Source organism: Rhinolophus sinicus, chromosome X (assembly GCF_036562045.2).
Source record: "Rhinolophus sinicus isolate RSC01 chromosome X, ASM3656204v1, whole genome shotgun sequence".
Classification (NCBI taxonomy): domain Eukaryota; kingdom Metazoa; phylum Chordata; class Mammalia; order Chiroptera; family Rhinolophidae; genus Rhinolophus; species Rhinolophus sinicus.
In genome coordinates, this window is record NC_133768.1 from 39,041,004 (window position 1) to 39,060,946 (window position 19,943).

Genomic DNA, 19,943 nt, shown 5'->3' on the forward strand with positions numbered 1-19,943 from the left:
TGCAGGATGGTAGGGGCCCAGGAATTTGGCCCCTCACTTACCCTGTGGTGGGGGTCGTTGCTGAGCAGGGGGCCCCACAGGCTGCTGGGAGGCCTGGCGGCCCAAGGGCAGGGCCCCTGGGGACAACGTCTGCGGTAGAGGAGTGGAGCAGGAGAGGTTAAAAATAGTTACCAGCCAGGGGAGCATCAGCCAATCAGAATAACACGGGTTCCCTGTGTGCTGGGTATTGCCTGTGTTTGTGGTTGAGCTGAGGGGATGTCAGGTTGTTGGGTGGGGACTCCTTCCCAGGGTAGGGGTCGGGAAGCATTCGGGGGAAGTCAGGGTAGCAGCTATTTATCAATTTTTAAAACAATTGGTCATTGCCACCACACATAATGGCGACACCCTTAGCCTGCTGATGTGCTCTGTGACACAGCATGACCGAAGGCTGGCATGCCCACCCCTAGCTGACCTGGCTGTGGGAGCCCCTGCCAGGGGAGGCATCCCGCTGCCGGGGCAGGGCCTGAGCCATCTTGTTGACCACGAGCTCCACGATGAGCTGCTTGTCTTCATCCTGGTGGTCACCGATGAGTGGCATGGAGGAGCCCACAACCTTGGGGAGGAAAAGGGACCCAGTGAGGAGAGAAGTAGGAGGTGCATGTGAGGGTGACAGTGACAAAGTACTTTAAGTTGGCAGAAAGAATGGTGGCTGCCACGGAAATGAGCTTCAGTTTGAGAGGCACTGAGGCGCAGTGCGTAGAAGGCTGATCTGCAAGGTACGGAGTCATCAAATTAGGACCCATGGGCCAAATCTGGCCCAGCACCTGTTTTTGTATGGCCCCAAGCTAAGGATGGGTTGTATATATATTTTTGAATCAAAGAAAGATTTCATGACATGAAAATTACATGAAATTTCAATTTCAATGTCTATACAGTTTTATCGGAACACAGCGCATTATTTTTTTAACATATTGTCTGTGGCTGCTTTTGCAGAGTTGAATCACTTCAATGATACCATTTGGCGGCAAAGCCTAAAATACACAGTCTGGCCCTTGACAGACAGTGTTTGCTAATCCCTGCTTTATAGTTTGCTAGGTGCTCTGTTCTTTACAAAGAACTTTGTAGTTGACATGGTACTTTACAGTTTACAAAGCTCCTTGCCCTTTACAAAGGACTGTGAAATATATGGTATGTTTAGAGTTTAGAAAGTGCTCTGCAGAGCGCACCATTGATTACAAAATGCTTTACCTCATATAAAGCATTAGTGTTTACCAAGCACTCCGAATTTTCAAGGCATTTCACAGTTTACAAATTGCTTTACTGTTTATCAGGGGCACAGCTGTTTACAAAGAACTTTAGAATTTTGAAAGTGTTTTGCTTCAATAACAAGGACTTCCCAGTTTACAGAGCTCCTTTTTTATAGTTTTATAAAGCACCTTGCTGTTCACCAAGCACATCCTAATTTATAAGGTACGTTACAGGTTACAGAATGCTTTAGTATCAGCCAGTACTCTTTACAAAGTATAGTTTACAAAGTGCTTTACTGTTTGCCAAGGGCCTCTCAGTTCACAGAACACTTTAAAGGTTATTAAGTGCTCTGCCATTCACCAAATGGGCTCAGTTCACAGAGCACTTTATAGTTCAACGAGTATTTTGCTATTCACTAAGGGTGTCCAAGTTCACAAAGCAGGTTAGAGTTTACTAAGTATTTTTCCATTTGCCAGCGTGTCCCAGCTCACAAGGCACTTTACAGTTTATTACACATTTTGCCATTTGCTGAGGACCTTCTGGGCCACGGAGTCCTCTGCCGTGCACCTGCTCCTCCCTTTATTCCTCTTACCAATCTCTGGGTGCTCCCACCTCAATGATGTGATCCCTTCCGTCCTTGCCATGCAGCGCTTCCACGGCACAGATGTCCAGTCCCCCAAAAATCTCTGAGCACGTATCCACCCATAGCTTGTACCTGCCAAGACATAGGGCAAGGAGCCTGTCAGTGCCTTACCGGGCAGCCACGCTCCCCACCCTCACGTCCCCTCCCCGCCGAGTTTGGGCCAGCCACCTGTCAGACATGGCAATCTGCTCGAGCATTGCAGAACCAGTGTTGGTCTTCCAGTTTCCTGACACTGATGTCCTCCTGGCGGGCAAAAGGAGAGAGGACAGAGACTCAAGGGGACCTGGGCCACGCAGGGCAGGGCAGGGGCCCCTGCTCGGGCCTCGGTCTCTCCACTCACATGTAGGCCTTGTAGTTCTGCCCGATCTTCTGGATGCGCACATCATATTTGGCATCAATGAAGGGCTCGGCAGTGGCGTATGTCTTGGTCAGTGCCACGACACTTGCGATATCCTGGAAGTCATGCTGGTTGTCCACCTTGACCTATGGGAGTGGGGTGGGGATCAGGGCCTGGGCAGGGTAGCACAGCAGTGGGCAGTGAGGCTGCCTCAAGCAGGGGCATGCACACAAATGACACAGGTGAGCTGAGTACAGAAAAATTTGGTGGGCACACCAAGGCGCTCACACATGCATAATTCTGGGCCTCCTGGTTGTTACATGTACACATAGACACAAAGTTGGGTGCATACAACTCTGTGAACATAATAAACACTACTGAATTGTCTACCTTATGTGAGTATGTTTTATGGCATATGAAGTATATCTTAATAAAGCTGTGTGAAAATTGTGTGTATATACAGTATATGCATACAGACACAAAATCAGTTGTACACACAATATCAAACAGAAGCATGGACACACTCCAACATAAAAATTACAAGTCTGCTTTCTACGTACACGAGACAAAATCAGATGTATAGAAAGCATACAGTACCACAAGACCCTTGAATGTAAAAGATTACATAGTGTGTGTTCAACACAGAGGCATGCATATACACAGATAGAATGCTATACACACTAGCAAAATAACAGGACACATAAACTTGGCTGAGTGCATGATACAAAATTGGGCCAACAAAATCTAAGAATGTGAGGGAAAGGATACAAATAGATAAAAACACCACAGGACACAATCAAAATTACCCATGTGCATTGAATATACAATATACATCTACATACATGTGCACAATGCCAGGAGTGTACACCATTTACGAACACACATGGACACCCCCCACTTGGGGACTCACCTTGCCCATCCCGGAGTGTGCATGCCCCATCTTCACAACCACGGGGTATGTTGTGCTGCTGAGCTGGTAGGATGGAAAGGCAGAGCATGGTCAGGGCAGGACGACTGATGGCCAGGGCTGGGGTGGTGCTGAGGGGAGCCCATCCAGTGGGAGCCACATTAGGAGCCATTTCACAGAAGAGGCAGGTCAGAGACAGGCATACAGCAGCTGGGGGTCACACAGCGCCTCCTAACTCAAAATCAAACCCAGAGCCCTGTCTGTCTGGCCCCCCCTCCACCACCTCCAAGTTCTAGACTTTCTGCCTCTGCTTGGATAAGGGTGGGAGCCTTTTCCGGAAAAGGGAAAGTTTGTTTATACAGTGACTGGATGATAGAAAAGTGAGTGCATGCCTGGGGCTGTGGTGGTGAGCATGTAGCAACTGGACCCTTCAGCCAGGCCTTGCACGTTAGCCTTGTCCACGTGCATACACAACCTAGAGACACACACACAAACCCCTAGAACTCAGATCTACACGAACAAACCCAGAGATGCCCACGCAGGTTGAGACCCATGAGACGGAGAGACCTGCAACCAACACAGGCTCCAGAGCCCACGTTGCTCTCCAGCTGCACCAGCACCCAGTCATTCAGCCCAGCGCTCAGAGTGCGGGGCGGGGGCCGGCGCTCCAGGCCAGCCTCCTTGCCCAGCAGCACACACAACTCTTTTGGGCGCAGACACATACACAGCCCTCTTCCCATCACCCAAATCCACACAACAGTTAGAGGGACACACACAACATGAAGGATTACCCATGCAATACAGAGACAACCCTCAAGGCACAGCCACAGAACGCAAAGGCACACACAACTTGGACAGGCACACACAACAGAACTGGACACGTAGTCGACACTCACAGACACATACGCAACACTCCTAGGCAAACTCACAACAAACAGAAGGACCCACATCACATACAGAGGTACACACACTTCTAGGTATTCACAGAGCCACCGAGACCCATCACACGGAGACCCACACCACACTCCTGGGCACACAAAAAGAATATCTAGGGACATGCACACAACCTGCCTTGCCATATGTACAAACGGAGAGGCATACACACAGCTAGAGACACCCACATCCCTCCTAAGCATACACACAACACTTGGGTGTGTGCATGCATGCACGCACACACACACACAAACACACACACACACACTCATTTGCTCACACATTCAGGTACAGGGATATGTCAAGTCTCCCTGATCCTGGGCGGGAGAGAGGGAGCTGATTTGGGCGACCCCAGCCCCACACAGTACAGGATGCACATGGGGCCGGCCGTGCCCTCCCTCTGCTGTGTAGACTGCTGCCCCACAGCGTAGAGATGGTTTTCCCGGAGGGGTGGCGAGGGCGGTGGCGGTTCCCGACAGGCACAGGAAGCCCGCAGGCTCAGAGTGACCGATTGACCTTCAGGCCTTGCCCGCCCTCCTTCCCGCACTCCCACCTTCCTCATTTCCCAAATGACTGTCGTCATTATGGGGCGCTGAGAGGAACTATGTTGGGACGGGCTTGTGAGGATTGTCTAGGTAGTGTTGCAGGGAAACACTGCAGAAGCAGCGTCTGATGTGTGACGTAACATTCAGGCAACACTCAGCTCAGAGGGGAGTGACACATCCACAAGGATATGTGCAACCTAGACCCGCTTTACAGAGGCACACACAACTCCTAGAAGCAACACAAACATACAGGGCTACACAACACACCCAGGTCCACAAATACACCACACATACCACCACCTAAAGCAAACATTCGTCTCTCAAAGGCAGAGACACAGCAGAGAGCTGTGCACAAATGCACACACACAAGCCCAAATTTTCTAGGCTCCTCTTTTCCTAAACCCTCCTTATTTCCTCTGGACCTGAGCCTGAACACAACACTGTGGATATGTGTCTGTGTGTGCCCGCATGTGTGTCTGTGTGTCTGTGTGCGCCCGCATGTGTGTCTGTGCCCACACGTGTGTCTGTGTGTGTGCCCACATGTGTGTCTGTGTGCCCGCACGTGTGTGTGCCTGCACGTGTGTATGTGTCTGTGTGCCCGCATGTGTGTCTGTGTGTCTGTGTGCGCCCGCATGTGTGTCTGTGCCCACACGTGTGTCTGTGTGTCTGTGTGCCCACATGTGTGTCTGTGTGTCTGTGTGCCCGCACGTGTGTATGTGTGTCAGTGTGCCTGCATGTGTGTCTGTGTGTCTGTGTGTGTCTGCATGTGTGTATGTGTGTCTGTGTGTGTCCACACGTGTGTATGTGTGTGCCCGCACGTGTGTCTGTGTGCCCGCATGTGTGTATGTGTGTGTGTGTGCCCGCACCTGTTTCTGTCTGTGTGTGCCCGCACATGTGTGCGTGCAGGGTGCCCTGTACTCTGGGATGCCCTAGAGAGCCCTAGCTTTGAATCTTGGCCTCTCTTCCTCCTAAGGCCATGGGGGACCCTAGGCAGGTCACTTAATTCTCTCTGGGCCTCAGTTTCCTGATCTGTACAAAGGGTACAATTAGGCACAAGCACTTAGTCTGCTCTGGGGATTGCCAGGTGTCTGCTCTGCATACTCAGGTGGGTCCCACGGTCCCCATGGCCCCCACCCAGCTCCCCAGATGGTCACACACATGGACACCCCTCCACGAAACCCTATCAGTTTCAAAACCTGCGCAATAAACCAGATCCACACAACCCCTCACGTGTAGACAGTCGGCGAAACTCTGTGCTGACTCATGTTTCAGAATCACAAAGCTGGCGTCAGAATCAGCTTTGGGTCAGTGAAGTGCTGCAGCAGGACTTTCCCTTCTTTCACTTCTCCCGTTGGTCCCGACACTGACTTACTCAGCCCCCTGTCTCATTCACTCTCACTCCGCCACTTTCACAATCAGCTTCTCCAAATTCCTGGTTTACTTCTGCCCCCACTTCAGAGTAATTTCTTCACTCTCATTCCTGGGCAGGTCACTCAATCCTTTGTGTGTCTCAGTTTCCTCATCTGTATAATGAGAATATGAACAGTCTCTAACTCACAGGGATGTTGTGAAGAGCCAATTAGTTGTCGTGAAAAATGCTCAGCACAATACCTGGCACACAGGAAATCTGCATCCTCTAAAGTGCTGGGTACTATTATTATAATAGTGCTGGGTACTATTATTGGTAAGCCAATACTAATTAACAAGGAGGCAATCAGGATTGACTGAGAGATAAAATACTAAGATTATAGAACCGTGCTTGATAACCAGTAAGCACTCCACAAGAGCTGGTGGTAGTTTTTATTGTGGTGGTATTGTTGTTGACTGAGTTAATCCAGCTTAATTAGCAAGGGGGTATTGGAGATTGAATGAGAGAATTTACACAAAGACTTCAGGGCACAGTACACAGTAAGTGCTCAATAAGTGATGCTAACAACTACCATTATTGTTATTATTGGTCTGTCCTCGTTGAACTAACGAAGGATGTTAATCAGCCCTGAGAGCCCTTTCCCAGGACCCCAGGGAAGATTCAGGCAGCATCTGGAAGCTGTTGGGCAGGGATTGCCTCACCCCACTGTCTAGTCTACTGGGGCGTTGGTCGGGGGTTGGTGGGGAAGGGGCAGGGCAGGACGGGAGGGTATCAGTTTTCTCCTGACTCACTGGCCTCTTTCACCACCATTCAACTCCCCCCACCCCAATGCTCATTAATTCACCAGCACCTTCCCGCTTGCCAAGCCTGGGTTAAGATCCTGGCTCCAGTTGGCCTAGGTTCAAATCCCAGCCATTCCCTGTGATCCTGGGAAAGTTCTTCAATCCCTCTCTGCCTCTTATTTCCTCATTTGTAAAATGGGAATAATGTTGGTACCCATCTCAGAGGCTTATTGTGAGCTTTAAAAAAAAACGAATTATAGTTGACATATAATATTATATTCATTTCAGGTGTACAATATAGTGATTTGATATTTTATACATTATGAAATGGTCACCATGATAAATCTAGTTAGCATCTGTCACCATACAAAGTTATAACAATATTATTGACTGTAATCTCTGTACTGTACATTGCAGTCCCCTGACTTATTTATTTCATAACTGAAAATTTGTACCTCTGAATCCCCTTCACCTATTTTGTCCACCCCCCATCCCTCCTCCCATCTGACAACCACCAGTTTGTTCTCTATCTATGAGTCTGTTTCTGTTTGGTTTGGTTGGTTGTGTTTTTAAGATTCCACATATAAGTAAAATCATGCAGCATTTGTCTTTTTCTATCTGATTTATTTCACTTAGCATAATACCCTCTACTAGGTCCACCCATGTCACAAACATTGTGAGCTTTAAGTGAGATAAATGATGTTGAGTGCCTGGTACACAGTTGGTGGTATGTAAATGCTGACTATTTGCCTGTGTTTTTTGAGAGGGATTAAGACCCAGGCTCTGGCTCCAGGCCACCTGAGTTCAAATCCCAGTTCTGTCCCTTATTAACTGTGATCTTGGTTAAGTCATTTCATCTCTCCATGCCTCAGTTACCCCAGATTGTATTCTTCCTCCATTCACCTGCTTTATTTCCCTCCACTACTTCTTCTTAGCCTCCTCTATGCCTCCCCAACCCTTCACCAGAATGTCGGGTGTATCAGAGAGGAATGTTTGCTTTTTTTTCTTTTTTTTTAAGGAGGGCGCAGCTCACGGAGGCCCATGCGGGGATCGAACCGGCAACCTTAGTGTTATCAGCACCATGCTCTAACCAACCGAGCTACCCGACCACCCCTCCAGAGAGGAATTTTTGTGTATGTTTGGCATACAGTAGGTGCACTAGAAATGTTCACCGATGAACAAACTAATTCAGGCTTCAGCCATGGGGAGTTTGTGGGTTTGTGGGTGATTGGATAGACTTTGGAGAAAGTTTGGAAGCTTTAGGGAATTGCACTGGGGGAATCCTGCCTCTAAGCCCTCCATTGAGGCCGCCTACAAGGACTGGGGCCGATTTGGAGATGGGGGAGGGGGATGACCAAGGCGAGGCCCTGGGGGAGGGAGAGGAGGCTGAAGCCCGTTTTCGGCAGCCCTCGGCCCGCCCCTTGGCCTCCACTGACGGTGGGCGGATGAGTAATGCGTCCAGGAAGCTTGGAGGCCTGTGGTTTCCGCACTACTGCCACCCCCGCCCCTCGAGTGGACATTTATCCTCCGCTGCTCTGGCCCTGCCGCCATCACCGCAGACCCAGCGCCCAGAGAAGCTACATCAAAGGTAGGCAGGGGCCTGCCTGGGTGGCAGCAGGGCTTAAAGCAGAGCTCGAGCTTTCCTGCCTCGGCTGCTGGCTGCCGGACACCTGGCTGCTCAGCCAGGCTGGATGGGGGTGGAGTGGGGTACCAGGACCCTGGGCTGGTCAAGGGAAAGGGGGGGAGGGTGCTGGAACTGCTCCCCCAATCCCGGCACTCCAAACTCCTCCAAACCCCTGACATCCATCCCCACTCTCCCAAACTCATGAAACCCTAATACAACAGAAGCCTCCTAAGCGGCCAACTAACTGCCCTGAATTCCCTCATTGCCCCCCAATCCTCCAGACTCCTAAATCCCCAACTCCCTAAACCTGGAGACTCATCTGCTCCCAAATCCCTCTGGCACCCCCACCCTCTTAAACCCCCCAAGTCCCGCAACTCCCTAAACCCTCAACCTCCTCCAAATCCCTCAGCCTCCCTCAACTCCCCCACCTCCTCTATCTCTCAATATGCACAACTCTGAAACTCCCAACCTCCCCCAAACTCCTCCAGCTCAAAAACCCCAAATTTCTCACCCCAACTGCTCTCAACTTTCCGACTTCCCCGAACCCCCTAAATACCCAAACACCACAGCCCCATAATCTCCCCCACTCACCCAGTCCCTTAAATCACTCAAATTTCACAACTCTGAAACTCCTGACCCCCTAAACTGTGGACTCTTAAATCCCCACCTCCACTTAAAATCCCCAAACTCCCCAACCCCTTATTCCAAGTACAGTTACCTCATCCCCCTCCAGGCTGCTTGGTGGTGGTGGGGGGACAGGATGGGGTGGGAGGCCTCCCTGACCCCTCCTCCCTACCTCTGCAGAACCCACTATGGCCCCCTTTGCGCCCCTGACCTCCGGCATCCTGTTGTTACTGTGGCTGACAGCCCCCAGCAGGGCATGTACCTGTGCCCCACCCCACCCACAGATGGCCTTCTGTAGCTCCGACCTTGGTGAGTTACCCTACTCTGCCCACACGCTCTGTGCTTTGGTTTCCCCCTCAGTCCATTGGGGTTCACGACGAGGCTCACCTCTAGAACAGTTCCAAACTCAGCCCTGCCCTGACTCTGCTTTTGCCACACTGGCATCCTCGTGGTTCCCTGATTACTCCAGGTCCAGTCCCAGCTCACGGCCTTTGCACTGGCTGCTCCCTCTGCCTGGTACCCCCTTGCCCCCAGGTATCCATATGGGTGGCTGCCTCAAAAGTCACCTTCTCAAAATTTTAATCCCTGTTCCCTAATACTCCTGATCCCCCTTACCCAACTCTGAAGTCCCCGGTCATACTTAGTACCTGCTGACATTCCATAGACTGATCTATTTTGCTTGTGTTTAGTCTGCCTCCTTCTGGCTAGAATGTGAGCTTCACAAGGGAAGGGATTTCTGCGTTTTGTTCACTGTTGTGTCCCTAACACCCAGAACAGTGCCTGCCACACAGCAGGCACTCTAGAATATTTGTTGAGTGAATGAACACGTGATGAATACATGAAAAAGGCTTAAAGCAGTGCCTGGCAGAGTAGGCACTCAGTATATAGGTAAATCAATGAACAGAACTGTTAGTGTGTTGTTTGGCATCCAGTGATTGATCTCTAAGTATGTGCTTTGTTAGTATGACTGTTGTGATCGTTTTATTTTTATTGGCTCACGGAGTTCATTTGACTCATTTTACCCCCTCCTCTCCGGCAGTCATCAGGGCCAAGTTCGTGGGGTCCCCAGAAGTCAATCACACCACCTTATACCAGCGGTATGAGATCAAAGTGACCAAGGTACCCCTACGGCCCTTTCCTCAGCAGTTCCTAACAGCTTTCTCCCTGTCAAAAAAAAAAAGGAAAGGAGGGAGGGAGGGGGAGAGGGGGAGGGAGGAGAGGGGGGTGGAGAGCGAGCGAGCGAGAAAGAAAGAAAGAAAGAAAGAAAGAAAGAAAGAAAGAAAGAAAGAAAGAAAGAAAAGAAAGAAAGAAAGAGAAAGAAAGAAAGAAAGAGAAAGAAAGAAAAAGAAAAGCCTCTGGCTGTTGGTTGGTGAGCAGGAAGTTAGCTGTGATCTCAGGATGCTGGTATATGAAGAAGATAGTGGGAGGATTATGTCAGTAAAAGAGACTCTTCCCCTCATCCATCGACAGATGTTCAAGGGGTTCAATGCCCTGGAGGATGCCCATGACATCCGGTTCGTCTACACCCCGGCCATGGAGAGCGTCTGTGGATACAACCACCGGTCTGAGAACCGCAGTGAGGAGTTTCTCATCGCTGGTGAGGCCCCGCCCCCTCGCCCTGGGCCACACCCACCCGTTCCTCAGACGCTGCTGGGCAACCTGGGCCCGGCTAGGCTCTGAGGGAAGGGTCTCAGTTGAAATGGGGGCCGCCCGGGGGGACGCCAATTACGTGCCTCCTGACCCCGGCCTAGCCAGTCAGAAGCTGCCTGTTGCCTCCCCCCCCCCCACGCAGGACAACTGTGGAAAGGGAACCTGCACATCACCACCTGCAGTTTCGTGGCTCCCTGGAACAGTCTGAGTTCTGCTCAGCGCCGGGGCTTCACCAAGATCTATGCTGCTGGCTGTGAGGAATGCACAGTGAGTGCCTGGGCCCTGCCCACTACCTGGACAGTGCTCCTTGGACTCTTCCCCAAACCAGGGCTTGTTTCTTGCTCCCTCTAGCCATTCCTTGTCCCTTTGGCTGCTCCCCAAATCCTTGTGCTGTCCCTGATCTCTCTTGCTGTTCCCCCAGGCCTGAGACCGTTCCCCTAACATTCTGGTTGTACCTTTGCGTGGCTTCCCTGGACTTTCTGGCTGCTTCCTGTCCCTCTAACTCTCCTTTGCTACTCTTCTATAGTCCTGATGTCTGTTCCTGACCCCCTGGGATTGTTTCTTGGTTCTCTAAAATGTTCTCCAAGAACCCAAAGTGCTGTTCCCCAACCCACTGACTCTTCCCCAGCACATGTGATTGTTGCTTTCCAGCTGTGACCGTTCCACACACAAGGGCGAGTTACATTGCCCTCTGACTATCCAGGACTGTTCCCTGATGGCCCTGAATGTGTGCTGACCCAGTGACTGTCTGAGCTCCACGGCTCCTTCCTATGCTTAAGTTCCCCACCCGCTAGCTGTTCCCTGCTGTTGCCAGTTGTTCCCTATCCCATGGGACAGTTCCTCAGGAGAGCCACCTGACTGACCCCTATGTCTGTGCCCAACCACCAGGAAATAGATCCTTTTGCTAGATTACTGTCACATCACCGAACCCAATGACTGCTCCCCCAATGGGAGGGACTGTTCTTGAGTCTGTACCCAGATGGAGTGATACCAGGTCTCTCCAGCAGCTCAATGTCGAAAGCTGAGGAGGGGAAGTTCTGTTCTGTCGGGGAGGGCGGGGCAGGAGGACAAGCCCTCAGAGATGCGTGTCTCTTCCCTCTTCCAGGTGTATGCCTGCTCATCAATCCCCTGCAAACTTCAGAGTGACACTCACTGCTTGTGGACAGACCAGATCCTCACAGGCTCTGACAAGGGCTTCCAGAGCCGTCACCTTGCCTGCCTGCCACAGGAGCCAGGGATGTGCAACTGGCAGTCCCTGCGGCCCCGGATCGCCTGAGTTCTGCCCCCAGCAGAAGCCCAAACCTGCACAGTATTCACCCCCTTTCCCACTCCTGTCTTTCTTTCTTTTAGACAATGAAATAAAGACCTACCACTCAGCAGGCAGTGTCCCTGTGCAGTGTCTGGGAACAAACTTATGTCAGTGATGACCTGGTGGGAGTACCCTGGGACCAATGCTGAGGGGATGAAGGGTGTAAAATGTTGGCTTTTTATATTTTACACAAAATTTGAGGTATCAGTAATAATTCTACACATTGGCATTAGCATTCGTGATCTGCAATGTCAGCAATTTAACCTGTGTTATCAACCACAGCTTACTGGATAATCTCTCTACTCAATACTTTAAAACATTTTACTGATTAATTTATAATTCCTATTTGCACAAGGTACTCTAGTTCATAAACTACCCACTGCTGCCAAATCACTACCTCACTGGCAAATTGCCCTGTTCACAAATCCCTCGGGTCCACAGGCTCATTGACAAATGCCCCATCAATGGGCTAACAGTTCTTGTTTCGGGCACTGTCCTGATGCCATCCAGTGAGGGCATTCTGCCCCATCCAAATCTGTGGCTGTTACTGTCCCCACCCTTAGGTCTTATACTGTGAGTCTGACTTGAGTGAAAGGGAAAAAGCCCCAGGGGTCTGAGACCCCCCCAACCACATAACCCAGCCAAGGACTCTGGAAGAAGGGGTGGCCCTGCATGGCCCCCTACCATGGCCTGCAGGAGACTCCTTGGAAGTGGTTGTTTGGGGAATAGGAAAGATGGGGAGAAGGTATGATCTGGAAATCCCCAATCTCTGCCGTTCCCCCCTTCTCCTACCCCTCCTTCCCTCACTTCTCTGACCAACTTTGACAGCAGTGAAGTGCAGATAAGGGTTCAAAATCAGAACCAACCAGGTACGTTAGCCCAACCCCCCCCCACACACACCTCCCCTTATACAGCTGTCCCCTCACCAAAACTGGGGCCTCTAGATCGAAGCCTCACCTTTCTGGCTCATCTTCCCCCATAAAACCTTAGCTAGAGACCCTCCCACCCAACATTCCCTTCCTTAGGCCTTCCTGCTCCCACAGCTGGTCCCAGGCCCCTCCAGTCCCTGACTCTTGCCTTTTACACTCTGAAGGTCCTCAGTCAGCTGAGGGCCCTGGGAACTAGAAATTCAGATTGGTGCAAACATTCCGTGGAACCCTCCAGTGACCTGTTGCTCTGAATCTGCTTGAAAAAAGGCTGCAAAATATCTTCTTTGGTGGAGAAAAGGACGCCTCAATTCCCTCCCATCAGACTACCCACTGCTCCTGCCAATAAAAACCCAGGTCTCCTTCAGAGTGGCCCCTGTATCCTCTGTGGCCTGCTCCTTTTGCACTCCTAGAGGTTCCCCCAGGGCCCAAGGGATGTCCTAGGATGGGATGGGTGCATTTTGAACACCCAGTGCTCATCTGCCGGGGCAGAGCACCTCACTCCAGCAAGTTTTACATCAACATCTATTCCTTGGTTATGCCCTGGGGGGATCTGAACCCCGTCCGCCAAAAGGGCTAAATGGCAGGCTTCACTGATAGGTATAACTGTAAGCGAAGGGCCCGGGCCCTGCTTTGGCCCTGGTGGCCATGTCACTATTGCCTCAGTTGCCTGCAAGAGTTTGGCAGCTCCTGACACTTCACCGAATCCTAGTACTAACAGCTGTCTGCACTCTTAGGCGGTTCCCTGACCCCAGTGGCAGTTCCCTGAGCCCTCAGCTGGTTTAACCCTGGGGAGGAAGGAGACGTAGAAAGTGGCAATGAAAGGATGGAGCCCAGTGTGGAGGCCATTCTCCTGCCAACCTGCCTACCTACAGGTGGTGCCCCAGATTAATACATCAGTGCTTCATGGCCAGGGCTATCCGACTGCAGCTCTTTCCAGTGTCCAGAGCAGCGTACAAGGCCGCCTGCCCCACAACCTGGCAGGAGTTCCTGGCAGGATATCTGCAGTCCTGGGGTCACTGTATCTTCCCATCACTCTTTTTAGAAAATCCACTAAAGTGAGGAAAGTGAGTTAATCCCCACCCTAGCATTTGGAGTGTCTGTGGATAAATCTCTGCTTGGGAGAGTCACTGATGCCTGAGAGGAAGTACGTGGGGGTGACAGCCCTGTGAGGGTAGCCTGTGGGCTGGCCCTTCCCTCACTGGAGCCTCAGTACTTCTCCCTGAAAAATGGGCCTCACAGTCCCTACCCCGTATCCTTCCAAAGCAGAGGCTAGGGTTGGAGGGTGATCCATGGGTGTCTTCTCCCCTTGGGTATTTTTTCAGGTCAAAACACATGAAGTTCTCATAACAATAACTTCATGTGCAGTATGACTAACAGTGGTTTAATTTCTAGACAGGTAGTGTAGTGAGTAAGAGCATGAATGCTGGGGCCAGGTCACTTGCTTTTAAATCGTGCCCCTTCCATGTACTAACTCTGTGTCCTTGGGGAAATCACATTACCTCTTTTTGCCTGTTTCCTCACCTGTAAAATAGGGATTGAAAAATGCTTAATACATAGGCACAATGTGAGCATTAAATGAGGTCATACATGTAAAGTGCCTGGAACAGTGCTAGTCACATAGCACTTATGAGTATTAGTTATTAGTAGTATGATAAATATAATGTATAACATTCGTAGTGATAATTCTTATCAGGAATGATTATTTGCAATATTACAAATAATGTTAAATAGCAGGAATGATAACTTACAATAGTGGAAATAATATATAATATCAGTAGTAATAATTTAATGCACCCTGGAAACCTTAGTTTAACTTGCGATCCTGCTAGTCTCCCGCAGAGATGTCACACAGATCTAATACGCTCATTTGTTTTCCTATTACTATGATGCTTGTACGCTGCTCCCCAGTGTGCAAATCCTCCTACTGAAAAATACCAACATTTTCAGACTTCTAAGGACAACCCCACTCCCCAGGGATAAAGTTCCCCACTATGCTGCCCTTGCTGTGGGCAAACCATCACGTCTATAAATCCCTACTGTCGCCAAAACTACAGGTGACAAATCTCTAAGCCTTTGGTTAATCTTTCCTTTGAAAATCCCCCTTTTATCACTGTACAAATCCATTCTTTCACAAATACCCCACTAACAAATACCTCTGTTGAACTATCTCCTTATTCATAAATATCCCACTGACATATCCCCATTGATGACCCACACTGACAAATCTCCCTGTTCACAAATACCCAGCAGCAATCCATCACGCACTGATGGACTCCAGTGACAGATATCTCTCTCCATAACTATCCATTCATTGGCATATCTCCTACTGATGGCCCAGTTCATAAATACCATAAATATCTTTCTATGACATAACTCCCACTGACAACCTCTATTGACAAATCTCCACATTCATACATCTTGACCCACTGGCAAATCTACTTCCCCATTCATACATGCTCACCAAATTACTCCCATTGAAAAGCCCCCTTGTAAATCTTCCCATTCAGAAATATCCATCATTGTGATCTAGTTCATTGATAAGCCTGTTTGAAATTCTTTCCATTCATAAAATTCCACCCATCCATATAGTCCTTATTGCTTGACCCCCATTGACACATTTCCCCATCCTTAGATATTTCCAGTTGGAAAATCTCCCTGCTGGAACAGCTCCCAATATATTACTCCATATGTCAACCCCCACCATGACCAATGAAGAGGTAGATTTCTATAAGACTAACCCTTTCTTTTTATTAATAGTAACTGACACTGATGTCTCACTCCAGCCCTGGAAACCTGCTATGCCAGTAGTGGTGAAATCTGAGGACCAACTCCAATGACTCTATAGAGCCCCACCAAAGGAAATGATTATGGCACAAGTTCTTTGTGGATGTGGAGGTGAAGGTGGAGCTTAAGAAAAAGATTAATTGAAAGTCTGCATAACAAGCTGTTAGAACTCCAAACATCCTTTCCAATTACCAATCCCTACTCCAATAGAAGGCTGAAGTTTTGATTTTTTGTTCGTTTTCTAAATTTTTTATTGGGGAATACTGGGGAACAGTTTGTGTCTCCAGGGCCTATCAGCTCCAAGTCGTCCTTCAATCTAGTTGTGGAGGGCACAGCTCACTGGCCCATGTAGGAATCGAACCGGCGACCCTGTTGTTCAAAGCTAGCGCTCTAACCAACTGAGCCATCCGGCCGCCCCAGAAGGCTGAAGTTTTGATCTCTTGAAAGAGTAAAATAGAAGGTTCATGTGGGCAGGAACGCCCAGGCTGTACCTCCCTGTTGTTGACCATCCGCCACTGAACCTGGGCCTCCTGCTGAACCGTTGTGGGGAGCTACAGCTCTGACGGGTGGAGGTGGGACCATCGGTATCAGAGGCCCAGATTCAGTGTCCTTTTCCCTCACTGCAGCATGGGGGCCTCCTCCTGACCCAGCCCCCTAGAAAGCAGTAGTTTTAGATGGATCCTCTCCTGGTTGGGGGTGAGCTAGGCTGGGGAACAGTTATGTTTTAACTGCCCCCCACCCCTGTATCCCTCAGGCTCTGCCATGAGTCCCACCTTCCTGCCGGTCCCTGCTTTGCTCCTGGCTCTGTCCATGACCATCCTTAGGTAGCCCTTCAGGTACTAGCAACAACATCCCCATGTTGTTTATTGTAACTCAGATAGGGGTAAGTCTGGGCAGGCCTCAGAGAGGCCCCCGGCACAGGGGCTCACAGCAAGGTTCCAGAAGTGTGGCTTAAGCCCACTGAAGTGGTAGAGGCTGGCAGGGAGGTGCTTTGCAAACTTTTCATTTTGTTTTCAGGAGTCTTGGGGAATAGAGAAAATCTTGAATGCTTGAACCCCAAAGGGTACCCTGACACACTTCTCCCAACTCTAGTCCTCGGCTTAATTCCCAGCGCTCATCCTCCTCACTGAGACCATGAGGCATTATGAGTTCAAATCACCAGGGTCTCCTGCTCATCTCCTCCCCACACCTGTCTTGCCACTAAAATACAAATCCCTGACTGTTCCAGCCGAGGGAATGCGGTGGGTTTCTGAGACCCAAAGGTTACTGATGTGATACTCACATCCCAGCCCCTCAACCCATAAATGCTCCTCAGCCTCAGTGTCCCTTTCCTGCCTCACAGACATTCAAGGTTCCTAAAGGGTTCCTGAACCTCTGGCTCATGGAAGTATCTGAATGTGAAGGATAATGTGGTTGTGTCTCATGCCCATCAAGAACAGCTGCGCTGACGTTATGAGGAGAGCTTCCCCTTTAGGAATTCCTCATCACAGTTCAGCCAGCCTGTCTTCACCTTACATGGACTCCTCATCCTCAGGCCTCCCTCTGTCCCAGGGAGGGGAACAAAGTGTCCCCCTCCCTGGGACACTCTCTCACAAAGTACCCCCCACCCCAGGACACTGAGTTTCCTAATTTCAGCCAACAACAACACATTCTGTCCCTGACCTATAGTGTCCTGAATCTTTCGGATTGACCACTTGGGAGGGGAGTCACAGTCTGTCCTAGCCAAGGGACATCTGGTCACAGGGCATGGTGTCTGACCCCTCTAGGCTCCTTGAGGGATGGAAACCTGCACTTCAGGAAATGACTGGTGTATCTTTGGAAGTGGCTCAGGAAGGAGCGTATCAGGGAGGCTTCCTGAACATCTGCAGGAAAGGATGCCACTAGGCCTTGAGTGTGCTTCTCAAGTATGCCTGCAGCCACAGTGCCAGCTCGCCCCTGTTCTTTCTGCTCCCTGCTCCTGTTTGCCAGTCCTTACTTCTTTTCCCTGTCCCCTGCTCCTTCTCCATGTTCCCGCTCACTTTCCCTCCTCCTGCTTCCCATCCTTGCTCTCTTCTTCCCGCCCTGCTCCCTACTCCTCTCTGTCTCACCATGTGCTATTCCCTGCCCCCTCTGCCCATCCTTAGTCATTGCTGCCCTTCTCTTCCAGGAGTACAAATTATGAGAAGCATGTGGGACTGGGCTCTGCCCAACCACCTCCAGGTGCTTCCCTGCCAGCCCTGCAAAACCACCTACCCGAACCCCAGCCTAGCACTGTCTATGGAGGGACATCTGCTTGACTGAGCACTGGCAAGAAGCACATGAAACCATGAACTTGGTGGCCTTCCCTGGTGACTCAATATCTGCTATTGAATCATCAGGTACAAAAGCCTCCCGCCTTGGGTCCAAACTTCTACTCAGCCACAGTGAGCAGGGGACCCTCCACCTGCCTGAAACTCCGAAACCGCCCTAATCTCACTAACCTCCCACAACTGTCCGTCCCCTCGAGCCTCCCAAAGACCATCAACTGCTAACTGTGCTGGAAATCTGATCATGTTCTGTTTCTTGATCTGGGTGCAGGTGACAGCAGTGTGTTCACTTTGTGAAAATGTAATGAGCTGCCTCCCTCTGATATGTTCCCTTTTCTGGACTTGTTATATCTCAATGAAATTGGCCCCTCAAAAGAAAACCCTGCACCCTATGACACATCTTCCCCGCTCCTTCTTTCACTTCCAAACTCACTCCTGCCCTCCCTCTTTTGCATAGTCCCCACACCCCTGACCCTCTTGGTTCTCACCCCAAAGCACCCTCTTTTTCCTTACTGCACAGGGAGCATGAATCCTGGGCCCACTGGAGAGACTGGATCCAGAGAGACCTTGGGATCAGACTCCACCTGTCACATCGTGAAACCTCTTTAAATATTTGCTGAGCCACAAATCACCTGGAGTACAGGTGGCAAGGGAGGTGAAGTCCCTATTCCCACAGCACCTCCTACCCCTAGGTCTACGTGATTAGGTTGATGTAAGCAGATCACCAGGCTAGGGAAGTTGGGCCGCAGAGAAGTCAAACTGTGCTTAACAAAGTCCTCCCGTGCACCCTAACCTAGACTGAGCTGAGCAGCCCTGAGGATTCCTGACGCTCTACAACCTGGACGGGAGTAGATGGGGTAGCAGAGCCAGAGTCCCGATATGTGTCTTCTACCACATGATGGAGGCTGGGCAACCTTCCCACCAGAGCTTCAAAGTACAGGGTGGGGGAAAACTGCTTCCACAAATCCAGGCCGAGTTTTTGCCCCTCTATGCTGCACAGTGGGGTGGGGGACAAAAGAAGAAATAGGGATGGCAAGCTGGCCTGTGGGAAGTCTAATGCCTCTGCCACCACCCGCCACCATTACGCACCATTAACTTTTTCTTCTTCCTGGCTTCGGAAATTCTGTTCTTTCTGTCCCTGACAAAAATAGACTCTACACAGCTACAGAACAGCCGGGAGGTGCGACTGCCCTATTACATATCAGGAGCTAATGAGAAAATATAGTTTTCAACATAGTACTGCATTGGTACAGGTATAGAGAAAGTGACCGGTGCACTAGAGCAGGGAGTCCAGAACCTGCCCCACACATAAATGAGAGTTTAGTATATGACACAGGTGGCATACCAGATCAGTGGGGGAAAAAGGGTTGCCTGTAAGGAAAAAGATGAAATTGGATTCCTACCTACCACACTGCATATGAAAATCAATTTCAATGAACACATCAAATAAAAAATATTTGTGAGAGAGCTCCTTGCTTGCTATGTTGAGAACAGTGTTATGTAAGTGAATGGATGTGAGGGCCATTCTGTAATGCATGCAGAGAAGTGTTAAAGAATACATGTAATGAGGATGTTTGTAAGAGTGCTAAAATCAAGAACATCAATTTCAGATGGATGAAAATTTTAAATGTCAAAAAGAAAGCTTGCCACTTTTATAATCCACTATATTTCCATATGTACACGGATCTATATCTGGATTTTCATTTTTTCTTCCTTTAGTCTGTCACTCTCTAGTCACGTGTCTGCATCATACTGTTTAAATTAGAAAAGCTTCGATTGGACGTCATCAAAATGGCAGCGTGAGGTGAGCCTCTGGAAATCTCCCCTGGAATTTACAACAAATTAAATAGCTATAACTCCATAAAGGACTCCCTGCACAGCAGACAGGCAAGACGAAGGGTCTCATTACTGAATTCACCTACAGGTGGGCGAATCGCGCGAGCGGGGGAGGAGGGAAGGGAGAAGTGCGGAGACAGAGCCGCGAGGGCGCAGGAC

At 50.0% G+C, this 19,943-nt stretch overlaps 2 protein-coding genes across 3 annotated transcripts in view; one reads left to right on the plus strand and one right to left on the minus strand.

The window, feature by feature from the left end:
• SYN1 (synapsin I) overlaps positions 1–19,943 on the minus strand; it is a 53,846-nt gene that overhangs the window by 2,813 nt on the left and 31,090 nt on the right. For both annotated transcript variants that reach the window (XM_019716710.2, XM_019716711.2), the window contains exons 6-11: positions 3,118–3,180; positions 2,211–2,353; positions 2,039–2,113; positions 1,840–1,942; positions 452–592; positions 42–129 (exon numbers count right to left, since the gene is read on the minus strand). In XM_019716710.2, the coding sequence (XP_019572269.1) occupies positions 42–129; positions 452–592; positions 1,840–1,942; positions 2,039–2,113; positions 2,211–2,353; positions 3,118–3,180 (613 nt within the window). The remainder of the gene's footprint in view (positions 1–41; positions 130–451; positions 593–1,839; positions 1,943–2,038; positions 2,114–2,210; positions 2,354–3,117; positions 3,181–19,943) is intronic.
• TIMP1 (TIMP metallopeptidase inhibitor 1) lies at positions 8,173–12,020 on the plus strand. The gene is made up of 6 exons (XM_019716717.2): positions 8,173–8,331; positions 9,172–9,300; positions 10,031–10,110; positions 10,462–10,588; positions 10,784–10,908; positions 11,747–12,020. The coding sequence occupies exons 1-6, from the start codon at positions 8,196–8,198 to the stop codon at positions 11,915–11,917; spliced, it is 768 nt and encodes a 255-aa protein (XP_019572276.1). The 5' UTR covers positions 8,173–8,195; the 3' UTR covers positions 11,918–12,020.

Coding starts and splice junctions, on each gene's coding strand:
- TIMP1 (XM_019716717.2), top strand. CDS start 8,196: ATGCGTCCAGGAAGCTTGGAGGCCTGTGGTTTCCGCACTACTGCCACC. Junction 10,589..10,783: donor TGAGGAGTTTCTCATCGCTG/GTGAGGCCCCGC, acceptor CCCCCCACGCAG/GACAACTGTGGAAAGGGAAC. Junction 10,909..11,746: donor CTGGCTGTGAGGAATGCACA/GTGAGTGCCTGG, acceptor TCCCTCTTCCAG/GTGTATGCCTGCTCATCAAT.